The 16,901-nt window shown below is 35.9% G+C and overlaps 2 protein-coding genes and 1 long non-coding RNA gene across 3 annotated transcripts in view; 2 read left to right on the top strand and 1 right to left on the bottom strand.

Moving 5' to 3' along the window:
* Nucleotides 1-16,901, bottom strand: part of LOC306866153 — a 527,798-nt gene that overhangs the window by 266,941 nt on the left and 243,956 nt on the right. The gene's annotated exons all lie outside the window — the stretch shown is intronic.
* Nucleotides 921-7,704, top strand: LOC306865667 (STAM-binding protein-like A). Its single transcript, XM_079410410.1, has 10 exons — nucleotides 921-1,077; nucleotides 1,570-1,784; nucleotides 2,897-2,972; nucleotides 3,057-3,152; nucleotides 3,236-3,599; nucleotides 3,688-3,812; nucleotides 5,064-5,201; nucleotides 5,304-5,416; nucleotides 5,508-5,607; nucleotides 6,520-7,704. Exons 2-10 carry the CDS (start codon nucleotides 1,582-1,584, stop codon nucleotides 6,574-6,576), a joined length of 1,272 nt encoding a protein of 423 aa, XP_079266536.1. The 5' UTR covers nucleotides 921-1,077; nucleotides 1,570-1,581; the 3' UTR covers nucleotides 6,577-7,704.
* On the top strand, nucleotides 7,838-13,787 carry LOC306865666 (splicing factor ESS-2 homolog). Its single transcript, XM_079410409.1, has 10 exons — nucleotides 7,838-8,252; nucleotides 8,763-8,931; nucleotides 9,375-9,461; nucleotides 9,739-9,908; nucleotides 10,004-10,121; nucleotides 10,357-10,487; nucleotides 10,593-10,695; nucleotides 10,907-11,016; nucleotides 11,210-11,325; nucleotides 12,617-13,787. Exons 1-10 carry the CDS (start codon nucleotides 8,127-8,129, stop codon nucleotides 12,897-12,899), a joined length of 1,413 nt encoding a protein of 470 aa, XP_079266535.1. The 5' UTR covers nucleotides 7,838-8,126; the 3' UTR covers nucleotides 12,900-13,787.

The raw sequence follows: 16,901 nt of genomic DNA, 5'->3' as shown, positions 1-16,901 counted from the left end.
CTTGCATGTTTCCCTGAAGACAAATTAAGTATAATTTACCTTGATCTTCAAATTCAAAAAGTTTTCACCCCATGGCTCTTAATGCATCGTGTTTCCTTCTGGAGCATCAGCAACAAGAGACTCGTGAACAACCATCACAAAACAAAAAACAGTCGTGGATCATCCAAGTAAACTCACACAGTATTAAGAACCAAGGGTTCCCAAACTTTTGAAACTTTTTGACTTTTTTTTTTTTTTGTCTTTTGGACTAAATGTAAACATCTTTTATGCCAAATATCTTACTCAGGACAGTACTAAATAACATGCATTTTGTATGATCCCTATTATTTTGTTAAAATCACTCACATTTTCACAGATTCTACAAACTTTCAAGCAGCACTGTATATAGAATACAACTAACCTTGCACTTCTAACATTGGTGTAATTTGAATCTTCCATTTTTATTTTGTTTATTTATAAATCTAACTGTTTTGTTTATAAATACAATACAATTTGGCCATTTAAATACAGTACTAGAGAGATGGATACATGCGTACATAGAATACAACTAACCTTGCACTTCTAACATTGGTGTAATTTGAATCTTCCAATCACACCAATATATCTTTATTCTATCTTTATGTAAAAATCTAAAGATTTTTTTGTTGTTGTTTTAAAATGCAATACAATTTTACCTCGAAATAGAAGTTTCAGGCAAAATTTTGGCTGAAAAGAAACTGTATAAAACACTGCCTTTCTGTGTAAAAATATAATTAAAAGCATCAGCATTAATATACTAATATACATAAATTCGAGTTTCGTCATCCTGAAGGAACATACAAGCATCATAGTGATAGAAGCACGAAGCTCTAAAAATATGCTTGGAAGTGCTTCGTGATTGGTCAATCTGAGGCATGACCTCACCGTCAGCTGACTGCAGTGGGCGGGGTCTTTCCATATGATGCAGGAAGTAATATGGTATTACAGTGAATGTGAACACTACAAGCTTTGTTTTCACAATGTCTAAATATGACTGAAATATATGAGATAAAAACATCAACGCATCTTTGAAAGCGTAAAGGAGTGCGGTGAAATCAGGTAGGAAAGTTATTTTACCTTCACGCGAGATTTATCTTGCTATCATTGTTTGTTGCTGGTGGTTGGCCTGTTATTAATGGGTGCCGCCAGACTCATTTAAGTTTATAGTCGAGTATCGTTAAATCAGCTTAGAGTGCATATTATTGTACATCCGTATACATATTTAAATTACATGAAAGTATTTTGACATATTAGCAATGTAAGTTATCAAAGTAAATTAATTAGAAAACAAAATATCAAACCAAGTGACATTTATTTTATAAAACAACAACAGAAAAAGCCATTTATTAGTATTTTACAGTAACACTTGATTTCATATTTTGATGTCTAATGCAATGACTTTCAGACATTTTAAAGTGCCTAAATGCCTTTTGAAACCCCTTTTTAGAGTATCAACTTCATTACCTTACATGTTAGTAACTCCACCCAAAGTAGAGTTTTATTAGTCAGCGTACAAACAGTGTAAACTGAAAGTGTGTTATTGATGTGCAGGCAGGAGCCATCATGTCTGAGCACAGTGACTCCAGTCTGTCGTCTGAGGAGAGGGTCCGCGCTCTCACCAAGCTGGGCAGCTCTGTGGATGTCAGTGAGGACGTGCCTCCCCGCCGGTACTTCCGCTCCGGGATGGAAATCATCCGAATGGCCAACATCTATGCAGAGGAGGGGAATGTCGAGCATGCATTCATTCTTTATAATAAGTACATCACGTAAGTACAGCAAGAGCAGCCTGGAAGTGCCAAATGCCTGGCAGGTTGGGTATTGCTTGCACATATCAGAAACATCAATCACTCTCCTGATGGAAAATTTCCATTAGTACAGTACAAAATAAGGCCTAAACTCTTGAAGTCAATATTTTTTTATTTTTCACTTGCTGATAAGTGAAAAGAGGTGCTTAACCTTCAGAAAATATTGATAGTCAATGTCAAGAGGTCAAACTAAATGTTATATAAGCTGAGCTGTTTTATGTTCTATTTATTTTATGAGATTTGCCATTTTTGCAACCCTGTATCAAAAACTAAATTTAGGATGTGTAAATAGTTCAACACTCAGATTTTGCTATTTATTAGAAATAAATATTTAATGCACTTCAAAATTAAACAGATTTCAAAAATAAATAAAAACAATTCCTATGATATACTGTATAATATGTGACCCTAGACCACAGGTCATATTATGTAAATTTTTACAACTATTTGAAAATCTGGAATCTGTGGGTGCAAAAAAATCTAAATATTGAGAAAATTGCCTTTAAGTTTGTCCAAATGAAGTTCTTAACAATGCATATTACTAATAAAAAACTAAGTTTTAATATATTTACGGTAGGAAATTTCCAAAATATCTTCATGGAACATGATCTTTACTTAATATCCTAATAATTTTTGGCATAAAAATCAATAATTTTGACCCATAAAATGTATTGTTGGCTATTGCTACAAATATACCCGTGCTACTTAAGCCTGGTTTTGTGCTCCAGGGTCACATATATGTATATTTTTATTGTTATGAATATACTCATACAAATAGATTATTTTAATGATAAAAATATTCTTACTATTATGCTTCCATTTATTGAATGGAACCCTAACCCTAAACTTCCTTACATTTTAACACCATGATTTGTGTGATTTTAGTTTTTACTAGAAATACCTTTCTTAATATACTAGAAATAAACATTTATTAAAAATCAAAACTAAACATATTAAACATAATATTAAATATGATAACATTATGTAAATAATAAATATGTATAAAATATTATTATGAAAGGATAATATTTGTAAAATAATTAAAAATGTTCCTGCGTTTTACTTCCTTTTAGGTTGTTTATTGAAAAACTTCCTAAACATCGTGAATATAAAACAGCCAACATTCCTGAGAAGAAAGAAACTATAAGGGTAAGATGTGATTTTCCTCTTGCTGCGGAAAGTTAATAATGCATGCCAAATGTGAGAGAATAACCCTTGTTTTTGCCAAGCTAGAAATTAAAGGAAGTTGCTTTTCCAAAAGCTGAGGAACTGAAAAAGCTGCTTCTCAAGCAGTACGAAAAAGAACATGCTGAATATCTCGTCCAAAAGGTGGGTTACAGATTTTTCTTAAATGATGCCCACAAACTAGTTCAAGTAATAGTGTTTATTGACGGGTGTGTGACTCCTGGCAGCGAGCGGAGGATGAGGCCCAGGCTCGAGAAGTGGCCAAGCAGCGGGAGCAGGACGCCGAGAAGCAGAGACTGGCCGCCCAGCAGCAGCGTCAGCGCGAGCAGGAGCAGTTAAGCACCTTTGAGGAGATGATCCGCAGGCAGGAGCTGGAGAAGGAGCGCCAGCGCGTCGTGCAGGAGTTCAGCGTCCCGGCGTCACCCAGCTCTCCCCCAGATCTCCTGGTGTCTGACGTACAAGGACCTCCACAGGCCTCGTTTTCACTGCCCACGAGCCCCGGAGGAACCCCGAACCACATCTCTCAAACTTCACCCCTCCCAGCGTTTGACCGCTCACTGAAGCCTAGTGTTCCAGTCAGTGCAGGACACAGTGAGGCCTCTCAGTTTGCACTTCCTTGCTGATCTACAAACATTGCAATTGTCAAGTCGTTAAATTGAGATTATATGCGTTTTCTTAGGTGCGCTGGTAAATGGCTTGCGGCAGCTCTTTGTGCCGGCCGAGCTGTGCCAAAGGTTTTTAAAGCTAGCTGATGCCAACACAGCACGGGCCGTGGAGACCTGTGGGATTCTCTGTGGCAAGCTGGTACGTCCAAAACATGCTCAGACACATGCAGACTCAGGTTTTTTCATTTCAGCTGTCCATTTCGGTAAATCCCACTTAAACTAGGCTATATTTCAGTCAGAATCTAAAGAAAAAACTAAAAGTAAATAAAGTCTATTTTTATGCCATTAAACCCCGGTTTCACAGACAAGGTTTAAGCCTAGCCCCAGACTAAAATGTGAGCCTGAGCTGTTTCATCTGAAAGAAACTTGCAACGATTGATCTTAAAACATATCAATGCCTTTCTTTTGTGTCAAGATGACACCAGTAATGTTTTTCTAAGGCACATTTATTAAAAAATTTCTTAAATGTCCTAATTGAATTGTGGCCTAATCCTGGTTTAGTCTAAGCCCTGTCTGGCCTAAGATTTTTTTATTATATATTTTTTTTCATAACAATAAGCAGATCTTACCACAAAGTTTGTGTTCACGTAATGCCTTTGGACTGTTTATGTATTAATATGGATATTTTTAATACAGAGAAAACATTACCGTAATACCATAATTTTTAATTAGCAACTGAAGTTAGAGCTAATACAAAAAATATTGTCAATGTATTAATCATTTACTATTAATAATATAATTTAAGCACATCTTTATTAGCACATCTTTATTGTAATATAAATATTAAATTATTAAATTGTATTTATGCATAATGGTAATATCTGTTATACTACCTTTTTGATGATAAAATAATCAAATAAAATTAGGGCCATTAATATTTTTTACTCAATAAGGCATTTATTTGATCAGAAATAAAGTAAAAATAGTAGTTTTGTGATATAGTAAATTTAAAGAACTATTTTTCTATTTGTATAAATTTAAAATGTAATTTATTTCTGTAATGCAATGCTGAATTTTAGCATCATTACTCCTGTCTTCAATGTAACATGATTCTAATCTGCTGCTGTGCTGCTCAGTTATTATCAATTATTATTGGAGCTCAAATATTAATAATGGATCTTCTTATTATCATTATCAAGATTGAAAAAAGTTTTTGCTGCTTCATGTTTTTGTAAAAAACAAATATCAGGATTCTTTGGGGAATAGAAAGTTCAAAAGAAAAGCATTTGTTTGAAATTAAATTAGAATTAATGCATTCCTGCTGAATAAAAGTATTAATGTCTTTCAAAAAAAAATCAAACTGTGCAAACTGCAACCTTAATAAAATTCCTGAGGAAATCCGTATTATGATGAGCAAATCACAAAACAGTTTGCTTGTCTTCGTCCACAGATGAAGAACGCCTTCACTGTGACACACGTGATCGTACCCAAGCAGAATGGAGGACCAGATTACTGTGACACTGAGAACGAGGAGGAACTGTTCCTAATCCAGGATCAGAATGATCTCATTACACTGGGCTGGATTCATGTATGATGTTTTCTGTATAGTCACATGACTTTTTTTTTACAGTATCACTGTAATTATGTGTCTTGAGAATAATAATCTCTTTTTTTTTGTTGTTTATATAAGACCCACCCGACCCAGACGGCCTTTTTATCCAGTGTGGACCTGCACACACATTGCTCTTATCAAATCATGCTTCCAGAGAGTATAGCCATTGTGTGCTCACCTAAATTTAATGAGTACGTGTTTAGCTATATGCCGTGTTACTTGGTTTGAGTGATAGTTAGCAAGTATAACAGAAAAATAACAGTCTGATAACTTATGCTCCAGGACTGGCTACTTTCGGCTGACAGACTACGGAATGGACGAGATCTGTACCTGCAAACAAAGAGGATTCCACCCGCATCCAAGGGAGCCGCCCCTCTTCTCTGTGAGTGATGCCTGATTAGTGAACCCTAAATATTAAACCTCAGTACTTCAATGAATAGCTTACCCAAAAAAAATTTAAATAGGTCATCCAAGATATAGATGTTTGTTTCGTTATTGGAACAGATTTTGAGAAATTTAGCTTTACGTCACTTGCTCACCAATGGATCCTCTGTAGTGAATGGGTGCCGTCAGAATGAGTCCAAACATCTGATAAAAACATCACAATAATCCACACCACTCCAGTCCATCAATTAACACCTTGAGAAGCCAAAAGTTTCTTTGTAAACAAATCCATTATTAGAGTATTTTAAATTTTATCCATCGTTTCTGAGCGAAATAACCAGTCAATAATCCATAATAACACTTCCTCTAGTGAAAAAGTCCATCTCCTGTTGTTCCCTCATATCAAATCCACCAACATATTTGTTTAGAGCTGTTATGGACTGATTTTTGATTGTAAACGGTGTTTGAGCTGTGCATATTTCTCTCCTGATTCAGATGAGACTTTTTTCACTAGAGAAAGCAATGTTATAGAGTACTTGTATTTTAGCCAGAAGCTGTAATGATGGATTTGTTTCTTAAAACGTGCAGTTTTTCATGTCACAAGATGTTAACTGATGGACTGGAGTGGTTTGGATTACTTATAGATTATTGCAACGTTTTTATCAGCTGTTTGGACTCTCATTCTGACGGCACCCATTCACTGCTGAGGATCCACTGGTGAGCAAGTGATGGAATGCTAAATTTCTCCAAATCTGTTTTGATGAACAAAACTCATTTACATCTTGGATGGCCTGAGGGTGAGTCTGTTTTAAGCAAATTTTCATTTTTGGGTGAACTACTCCTTATCTATTTTGTTCTTCAACCTTATGTGCACTATAATGAAGGTTTTGCATCTGTGTTTTGTGCTCAGGCTAGTCAGCACATCACCATCACAGACGGAAATGTGACCGTGATGGATTTGCGGTGATTTCATCGCTGCTTCTTCAAAATACGTGCCTTTGCTCTTGACCTCACAGCGACTTGCCAAGAAGCTCCTAATGGGCCAAGAAGGTCCCGTGCTGAGCATTGCTACAAAGACACTGGGCCTCTTTTATCACATCTTAGCAGTCTATATTTATTAGTTTAATTCTGTAATATCCAAATGTGACCGACCAATAAGAGCTTAAAGTTGAGGTGTGTAGTTTCCAGCACTAGCAGCATCAAATAAATTAGCAAAAAGTTGTGACCTTAAGAAAGTGTAGTGGAAAAATAGAAATGCATGGCTTCTGTGAGCTTCCATTTGTTTAAAACGAGTTAATTCTATTTGATACTGCAGAAATTACACACTTCACCTTTAAACACCTGTAAATATTTCAGTGTTCACTGCAAAAAATGATTTTCTAATATAAGTATCTAAACATTTATTTGAGAAACAAAATAAAAGTCTTGTTTTTAGCTCTGCCTCTGGTCATACTGGAAATGTTTCAGATCTTTGTTACTTAAAAGATCCTTGTACGCCATTGCGTCCAGTTTGAGACAGACTGGCTTCTGTATTTAGCGTAACACATGACAGTGAAACAGCTGATTCGTTACGTCTGACTATGATTTGGTTAATCTCTTACAAAAATAGCTACTTTAATATGTATCAGACTGTTATCATGAAGGCAGATGTTCTTTCAGCCAAACTATTCTCTGTTGCTTTCCATAACATTAAATGTGTTGCTAGTCTTAATGCATATTTTGTATATAATTGTAATTTTTTGGGACTCTGAAGCTTTGCGTTACAGTTAAATGCAAACATATCTTCACTTGAATATTATCTGCTAAGGCAAGACACTACAGGGGAAACCATTGGTTTGCTCAATTTTGGGCTATTATTTTCTGTTATGGACATTTATGCATATTTAATTAGATAATGTGTCATTTGCATATTTAGATGTTACATTTCAGAAGCTTGTAATACACAATAATTGTCTTAAACTACTGTAATTAATCAACTAGGGACGTATGGTGATATATGTGAACCTCATTCACCTGTGGTGTCTTGTCTAAGTTAGCTTTGAAACCTTTTATTGCACTTATGAACTGAAATAAAATGTTTATTGCTTACCATGTTCACTGAGGTATGTGCTATTTAAGTGTTTACTTATACTAGACGTGTTAAGCTGCTAAGTACAGTACAAATACGCAATATTAAAAACAAACGCGGTCGCTATTCAATAGGTGGCGCTGAAGAGTCGCTCTGTTTTATTGTTCAGCGCCGGAAATGATGTGCAGAAGAAGACGCTTTTCCTGCGTGTGCTAAGCTGCTGTTGTTACTTAGATTCTCGGTCATTTTTTGATCAAGTTGCGGTTCAAATTAACATTTATCGCGAGCTATCGTTAAAATAGGCAACAGATACGTTTTAAACACATCTTAATGGCAATTCGTTAAAGAACAAAAACAGTACTTAGCGTACAGGCTAACGTAAACAAGATCTTACGCAATAGGACTTTAAATTACTGTAAAAGAACAGTTTGTCCTATTAAAATAGAAATATGACAGAGTCCAAAGAGACAGCTTTGAGTCTGAAGTCTGGTGTTACTACAGTCGCTGTCAGGAGTGATGTGAAAGAGACTGAGAATCCGAAGAGGAAGATTCTTGATGAAGATGAATATATAGAGGTAAGACAGCATCTCTTATATACGGATTACAGTAGGGGATTTTCTAACATAATTCACTGTATAATATTTAATAACTTATTGTGTTATACCAGGGGTGTCAAACTCCTGCAAAAGCCCTGCTGAGTTTAGTTCCAACTCGCATACTATGTAGTTTTCAAATAAGCCTTGATGACTCGATTAGCTGGATCAGGTGTGTTTAATTAGGGTTGCATCTAAACTGTGCAGGGCTGTGATAGTTTGACACCCCTGTGTTAATGATCACGTGTTTTGAAATGTGTACACTTGGTTTGAATTTGGTTCTTATTATTATAAAACAAAGCAAAAAAGACTGTGACCTTCTGCACCACTGAGTTTACACAAAATACCTCTTGACAGTTTTTAACATGCAGTGTGTATACAGGAACAGCTGATTGAGTTTCATGTGTCACCTGTAAACAAGCTTATATCTGCTTACATTTTTCTGCCTTGATTTGCTAATGACACGCATACCTGTTACAATTTCTTCTAAAGAATTTGGAGAAGATCATCCAGAGGGACTTTTTCCCCGACGTCTCCAAACTTCAAGCGCAGAAGGATTATCTGGAGGCGGAGGAGAATGGAGATCTGGTGCGGATGAGAGAGATCGCCATCACATACGGGTCTGTGATGGCTAAATACACCCCACGAACCTATGTGCCCTGTGAGTGACGTTTCTTACTGTTTGTGATTTATACTTAAAGGAATAACTCACCCAAAAATGAAAATGTACAGTGGATCCTCTGCAGTGAATGGGTGCCGTTAGAATGAGAGTCCAAACAGCGGATAAAAACATCTCAGTAATCCACATGACTCCAGTCCATCAACTAACATCTGGTGAAGCAAAAAAACATGTTTGTAAGGAAGGTTTAAAGTTAAACTGCCTTTATAATGGATTTGCTACAAACACACAGCTTTTCGCTTCACAAGACCTTAATTGATAGAATGAAGGTGTGTGAATTACTTGTGGATTATTGTGATGTGACGGCACCCATTCACTGCAGAGGATCCATTGGTGAGCAAGTGATGTAATGCTTAATTTCTCCAAATCTGTTCTGACGAAGCAACAAACTCATCCACATCTTGAATCGTTTTGTTTCCATTTAGACACGACTCCCTCAACATTTGAGACCCCAGATGGTCGAAGTGCATCTCCAGGTTCACAGAGGAAACGCAGAGCAACGAAAGAGGATGGTAAGTGACTGCTGCTAAAACTAATACATATCATCTCTTACGCATTTGATTAATTAAAATACATTATCAAAGTTTTTTAGCATTATTGTATTTTTTAAACTTAAATCTGCAAACATGGCACTATCAAATTACAAATGCACAATTTTACGTATTAACATTTCTAAATTCTTGTTTCATTTTTCTTACTAGTTTTTCCAGAGGGGATTTTGGGTCTTTGTGAATCTCCTTTTTGGAATTTTAAAGATATATGCTTCATGCGTTCTGTGTTATGTTTCAGGAAAATATGCTGAAAAAACAGTAGTAAAGGATCTTCCGTCTCTGGACCGTTTTCTTGCTAAAAACACGAGTGAAGACAACGCATCCTTTGAGCAGATAATGGAGCTCGCGGAGGACAAGGACAAGCTGAGGCATGCGTGGCTCTATGAGGCAGAAAATGAATTCAAAGAGGTACAACACAATAATAGCTACTACATATCATTGAGGTTTGTATTGATGGGTCTTGTTTTGAGTTCTGACTATGTTTATTGTTCTATCGTTTAAAGAGGCACGAGCAGAACCTCGCTCTACCATCCACAGAGAAACAGGCGCTTGAGTGCACCAAGGCAGGAGTGGAAACATGGCAGTACAAGGCCAAAAATGCTCTCATGTACTACCCTGAAGGTAAGTTTCCCATTGAGGATCTGCATCAGTATATTATTACATAATACTCTCTGAGGCATGTAAATGAACTGTTAATAACATGATTATGAGTAGGGAAGGGTGATATTTTGTATTTGCTGGTGATAGAAAATTAACAGCATACAAGCAACATCATAAATATTGCAGTAATTTTGGTGTCATTTTAATATGTATATGGCCGTATGGTAAATTGCATGTTTATTTTGTTCCCCAAAAGGTGAAAAAGATGACACACTGTTCAAGAAGCCACGGGAGGTCCTGTACAAGAACACACGGTTTGATGTTGACCCCTTCTGTAAAGCGCTGAACAAATCACAAATCCAGCAAGCTGCTGCGCTCAATGCACAGGTAACACTGACCTCTGCATCTTATTGGTCAGCATCAGATCATAAACCACTTTCAGGTAATATGACTAAACTAATAGCATATTTCTCTGCTCTGCCTTCTGTCTAGTTTAAACAAGGTAAGGTTGGTCCAGATGGCAAAGAACTACTGCCTCACGATTCCCCCAAAGTGAATGGTTACGGATTTGAAGGAGAAGCCTCTCCTGCTCCTGGTGAGTGCCACTAATTTTATTGATTAATTTAATTTAAGTTTAGTTTAATATAGAAATCCATGCCTATTAGTATAGTTATTATAGCATTTATACAAAGGTTTTAACATCAGAATGTGTTGGGGTTTTTTTGAAACGGAAGAGCATGAAATTTTTTGAAAACTTATACAAGTACTTGTGTCATGTTTTCATGAGTGGCTTGTTTGTTCTTAAGGTGTTGCAGAGTCTCCTCTGATGACCTGGGGTGAGATCGAAAGCACTCCGTTTCGTCTGGATGGCTCAGATACGCCACTTGTGGAGAGAAGTCACGGTCCATCGTTCAAGGTCCAGTTCATTTCTAATTAGAATGTCACTTGGTTTCATTCACTTGCGTATATAAATTGAAAACTTGAGTTTTATTGATCCCCAATTTTATATAATCAGAAAAAAATCAATGGCAGTGTGTGCTGTGTGTTAGGTTTATTGTCCAATATTTTAATAATAATAATGAATGGTTGTTTTTATGGATGTTTTCCAGATTCCAGAGCCTGGGAGAAGAGAGCGGTTGGGACTGAAAATGGCCAATGAGGCTGCGGCAAAAAACAGAGCTAAGAAACAGGAGGCGCTGCGCAAAGTCACTGAAAACCTCGCAAGGTAAAGAAACATAGTCTGAAATTGTAAAATATGTTTGTATTTCACACCTTTTTTTTTCTAGGTTAAACAACATTTTTTATTATTTGTAATTAGAAATGCAGATTAAACTACAGGAAATGAAAAATGTGCGCATTTTAATTATATTATCAGGATAACAATTTAAGTGAAAAGTTGAATTGTAAAATTAACAAGATATTTCATACATCTTAGTATTTGGGTCCATTTTGCTTTATTGACAATCAACCACAAAGTATATTAAAGGAACACTCCACTTTTTCTGGAAATAGGCTCATTTTACAACTCCCCTAGAGTTAAACAGTTGAGCTTTACCGTTTTTGAATCCATACAGCCGATCTCCGGGTCTGGCGGTAGCACTTTTAGCTTAGCTTAGCGTAGATCATTCAATCGGATTAGACCATTAGCATTTGGTCATCAAAAATTACCAAAGAGTTTCTATATTTTTCCTATTTAAAGCTAGACTCTTCTGTAGTTACATAATGTACTAAGACAGACAGAAAATGAAAAGTTGTGATTTTCTAGGCCGATATGGCTAGGAACTATACCCTCACTCCGAGCGTGATGCTAATGGTCTAATCCGATTCAATGATCTATGCTAAGGTAAGCTAAAAGTGCTACCGCCAGACCCAGAGATCGGCTGAATGGATTCAAAAACGGTAAAACTCAACTTTTTAACTCTTGGGGACTTGGAAAATGAGCCTATTTCCAAAAAAAGTGGAGTGTTCCTTTAATATGTTAATGTCTTTCGTATTTTGTATCATTTCGAATTTTATTTTCAGAATTCCAAAACTTTATAACATTTAAATGAAATCCCAGATTTTCAATGTGGTTTCAGACTAGTGGTTGACCGATATATCGGCAAGCCAGTTATATTGGTTGTTATTTAATTTTAGTTTTTAATTTTCGGCATTGGCCATTACGCTTTTGTGTTTTATTTTGACAGTGCTTAGATCATCACCTCAGGAGCGCACGATTACTACTTGCACTAATGGCTTCAGTATCACTTGCTTTTTCTTTTTTTATTTGTAAAAATATCGGTCAACCACTATTTCAGACTTTGGACACTGACACTGTATTTTTACTATAAGTGTTTCGATATGAAGTGTTTCAGTGGAGGACAGAAAACACAGCCATGTAAATCATATCTCTATAACTTAAAAAAGAGAAACGTTGGTTTACACATGAAAATTAGAAACCAAAAGACCCCCTTTATTTTCAAAGCGATATTCAGCATTTATGTTGAGTACTAAATGATTATTTATATGCATTGCAGCCTCACTCCGAAGGGACTGAGTCCCGCAGCGCTGTCTCCTGCCCTTCAGCGTCTAGTAAACAGATCATCCAGCAAATACACAGATAAAGCCCTGAGGGCGAGCTACACCCCGTCACCTGCACACAGGGGCATGGGCTGTAAGACTCCTCTCGGAGGCCCAGCCACTGACTCCAGCACACCAACACCCGGGAAAACCAGAACACCGGCCACACAGGACCCGGCCTCCATCACAGACAACCTCCTCCAGCTGCCGAAGAGGAGGAAAGCCGTGGATTACTTCTGAATCTACAGACTGAACAAAAACTCTAACATGGGCAGGGTCAAATATTTATTGTTTTTTTTCTATTTTTATTATTGCATCTTTTAACTTTTTTAAAACTGTGAAACTGAATTAATCATCTTTTATTTGGACCTCATTCTATAAGGGAAAAAAGTCTGCAACTTAAAACACCTATAATGTGTAGAAATTATATTTTATTTAAATTTTTAGCTAGCATATATCCAGTTTTTCAGCATCATTGACATAAACTGATTCAATTCAATTCCATTCAGTTCTTTCTTTGTCTTGATTTGTTATGAACGAAACCGATTCAGTCCTCTTGAAGTTTTAGGATCTTTTATAATGTTGAAGACCTCTTTCAAGATCACAGGGGCACAATAAAAAGGTGTTCTACAGATTTGTGTGTACTCTTTCACCATCCATATTTTACATGATTCAGTTGTTGAATCTTTAGGTTGCATATATGCAAACAGACTCTTTTAGTGAACTTACTCTAACACAATCTATCATTTCAGGGTTTGACAGAAGAAAGAAAATCATGTCTTTTTTGTCATTAAGACTGGACTAACACATATGATGCTGGAACAGACTCTTTGAATTCTTTTCTTGAAACTAAGTTTGAACATTATTTTTGTAATATCTGTTTTTCAGTCACGCTTTACATGATGTAATTGTATATAATCCATGTTGGTCAAAACAACAGAAGTGTTTCATAATTGTTTTACTGTTTATATTTTCAGAAAAACCCATAATTGACTATTCAGTGCAGGTTTCCACTGTGACGATTTACCACATATAGTGTGACAACAAGCTTTGCTCAATGTGTGTGTAATGAATTGAATAGCTTGTTTGTTGCAAAACTGAAAAATAAATGGTGTAGGATTTACTTTGAAACAATTTTCTCTGAATAATTCCCTTACAAAAAAAACCTGCAGGAATATTATGCAGTTTTCCTACAGGATTTTCAGCTCATTTTCCTGAAGGAATACCTGCAGGAATTTTATGAAAGGAACAATTTTATGCAGGAATTATGTTCTACAGGAATTACAATCAGGTCTATTTAATACATACAGTTCCTGCAGGATTATTGTGCCAGATATGAAGTTATGTAGGAGTTGCAAATTGTCTTCTGCAAGATACCTGCAGGAGAAAAAACTTCACAAGGAAACAATGTATTTTCAAAATTTAATTTATTGAAATTGTTAAAGCAGAGCGAAGGAGAGTCCAATTCACAGCCAGAAGGTGGCATCTACTCCATATTCCTGCAAAAAGAAAAGATGCATTGGTGTTTTAAAATATAGTGTGTGTGTGTGTGGTCCTGGTATTCCCAACATTATGTCCCCACAAGTATAGTAATACCAGTAAATTTTGACCTTGTGGGGACTTTTTTTTGGTCTCAATGAGGAAACAAGCTTATATTTACATTGTAAATCCTTGCGTCTATGGAATGCTCCCATAAAACATGAAAACCCAACGTGTGTGTGCACTGGTTTGGGTGGTTTATGGGGGACACAATTTTGACATGGGTATGACAAAGGTATTAAAATGGGGGGGGGGGGGGGGTTGAAAATGCAAAGAAAATTCTGTAAGGGGTAAGTTTAGGTGTAGGGCAATAGAAAGCACGCCTATGGAGAGTCCCCCATAAACAACCAATACAAGTGTGTGTGTGTGTGCCACAAATTATTACCTTACCCGTAACTTGTGCTCATCATTTCTTCGGTACTGTGTCTGTAAATGCAATTTCACTTATCAATCATTAAAATTTTGCACTGTAACAATGTTTGTGCAAAGAAAAAAAAAAGAAGGACATTTAACTCACCCAAGATAAGCATTACTTTGCCTTGATCGAGAGCTGGCTTTGCTGTAGTGCCTTTGTTTGCATTGCTAGCCCTTCCAGACAGCCCATAAGTGGCCAACGTCTCTCATCCAAACACTGCCACTGCCAGATGATGTGCCACCCCGTCCACAACTTGCCAGGACAGTAGGACTAATTTTTTAAAGGCAAAGGGTTGATCATACCAAATTTGGATTCAGTTACAAAAGTAAATTGTGCATGAAGTTAACATGCCTTCTACAACTTCTGCACAGCACTGTACATGAATATATTTATGAACAAACAAATATTTCAGGGGGATTTTTGTGGCTTGAATTCTCTTGTGATTTTTGGTTGTTGAGAGTGTCTGTTCCAAGTGTAAAGTTCTGGCTCATGGATTCTAGCATTGGAAGAATTTAATGAAATTAAAAGTGATTACTAGCAGACAACCACGCTGACGGATAAATAGATGGATAGACAGAGAAATACAGATATTAAAAATAATACTTTGTTGCAGTGATATATTCAGGGCACGTAGATTTTCATTTTCTTTCTGAATGTCTTGCTGTAGCTGAGTTCCCCTGCTTGACTGTCCATGCTGTTTATCTCTTGCATTAACATAACACTCTTTCTGTGATTGACCTAAAGATGAAAACACAATATTGGCACCTCGGTGTCTTTACTATTCGTGATTCAATGAATAAATAATGAAAAGTAGCAATGTAGCAATTACTTGTTGTTTCAATGGAGGCTCTGCATCAGATGATGGGGACTGAGTTGGAAAGTAAATTTTCTTTGCCACTCTTTTTTCTACATTTGGCACACATGGCTGTTTTCTTCTTTTCCCCTCTAGCCTGAACATCCTCCTCCTGAGGGTTTCTTTGTTAAAGGGACAAAAATACTCAAGTAGGAAATACATATCTTCTATCATGACTGAGTCTTGTTGTTTGCAGTACTTTTTACTATCAATGTCTATAATTGTGGCTGGTGAACTTTCATCCTCGTAGGAAACAACATCCCCAGGTTCAAACTTTTTTTTCAGTATGTCCTTTTTAGGGACAATGTCATAGGTGGGTGACTCCTCCCTCTATTTTCTAAGATAGATAGATAGATAGATAAACACACACACACACACAAATATATATCAATCATTCACCTGTTGCCTTCAGCTGACTGTATCCATGACAACAGTGTTACCTTAAGGTCATCAATTATAAGCAGTGAAAATACAAAACAAAAGACCGTTTTTGTTAACAACGCAAAAAGCTCATTTTATATAGTTATTTTTTAAAATAAGTTTTGATATAGGCTTTGTATAGGCCTTGTCTTGTTATAATGTATCCAAAAAAAGAAAACAAAATAACATTTTCATTTGTTTTAGTGTTAGAAATACACAGCAATTTAATGATTTTAAAAAAGAAGAGTAATTTAGAGCACTATAACGATAAAATAATTTAATAAAATTAGGACTTTACCTACATTCTTTTAATGTGTGAACGGCTCTTTGAATCTGTAAAACAGAGTATTCCACGACCAAAACTTTGATTTGCTTAAAAAAAAAAAAAGAATAAAGACTTTATTTTAATGTTCCTACTCAAGTCAAATACACAGACGTTATTGACAGTAATAATTTTTAATTGAATTTTGTATCCAGCCAAAGAGATGGGAGTTGGATTAAAAATAGAAAGCTGGATTGGTATTTTAATGAATGTATAGAAATAAAACGTGTACAGTTTACAGTTTCATATCTCTTGAATATTGAAACTTCTTGGATGTTTGCATAAATGCATCATTTTGAATGGTTTTGGGTAATGTTTTTTTTATATATAATTGCCTATAATCTATTCATAAGTATACTTTTATTTATTTATCGTTTGCTTGTTTGTTTGTTGTATTGATTGTTTGTTAGGACAATTTTTTTATTGCAGCCAACAGCCAGTGCCTGTTATATCAAAAATAGTTCCATGAAATGTACATTACTTGAATCTAAATAAAAATACAGTATAAAATTACAGCAACTATCAGAGTTTTATTCTCTATATACCCTAAACCTGTAGATTCCAAAAGGTATTTAGTTATGTAGGCATTTCTTTCTTTCTTTCTTTCTTTCTTTCTTTCTTTCTTTCTTTCCAATTACAGGAAATAACTCCTGCAAGAAAACTCCTCAAAAATCCTGCAGTATTTTTCACTTG

This window comes from Barbus barbus (genome assembly GCF_936440315.1).
Source record: "Barbus barbus genome assembly, chromosome: 47".
Classification (NCBI taxonomy): Eukaryota; Metazoa; Chordata; class Actinopteri; order Cypriniformes; family Cyprinidae; genus Barbus; species Barbus barbus.
Note: the sequence above shows the minus strand (reverse complement) of the source record. Positions and strands in the feature narration are given on the sequence as shown.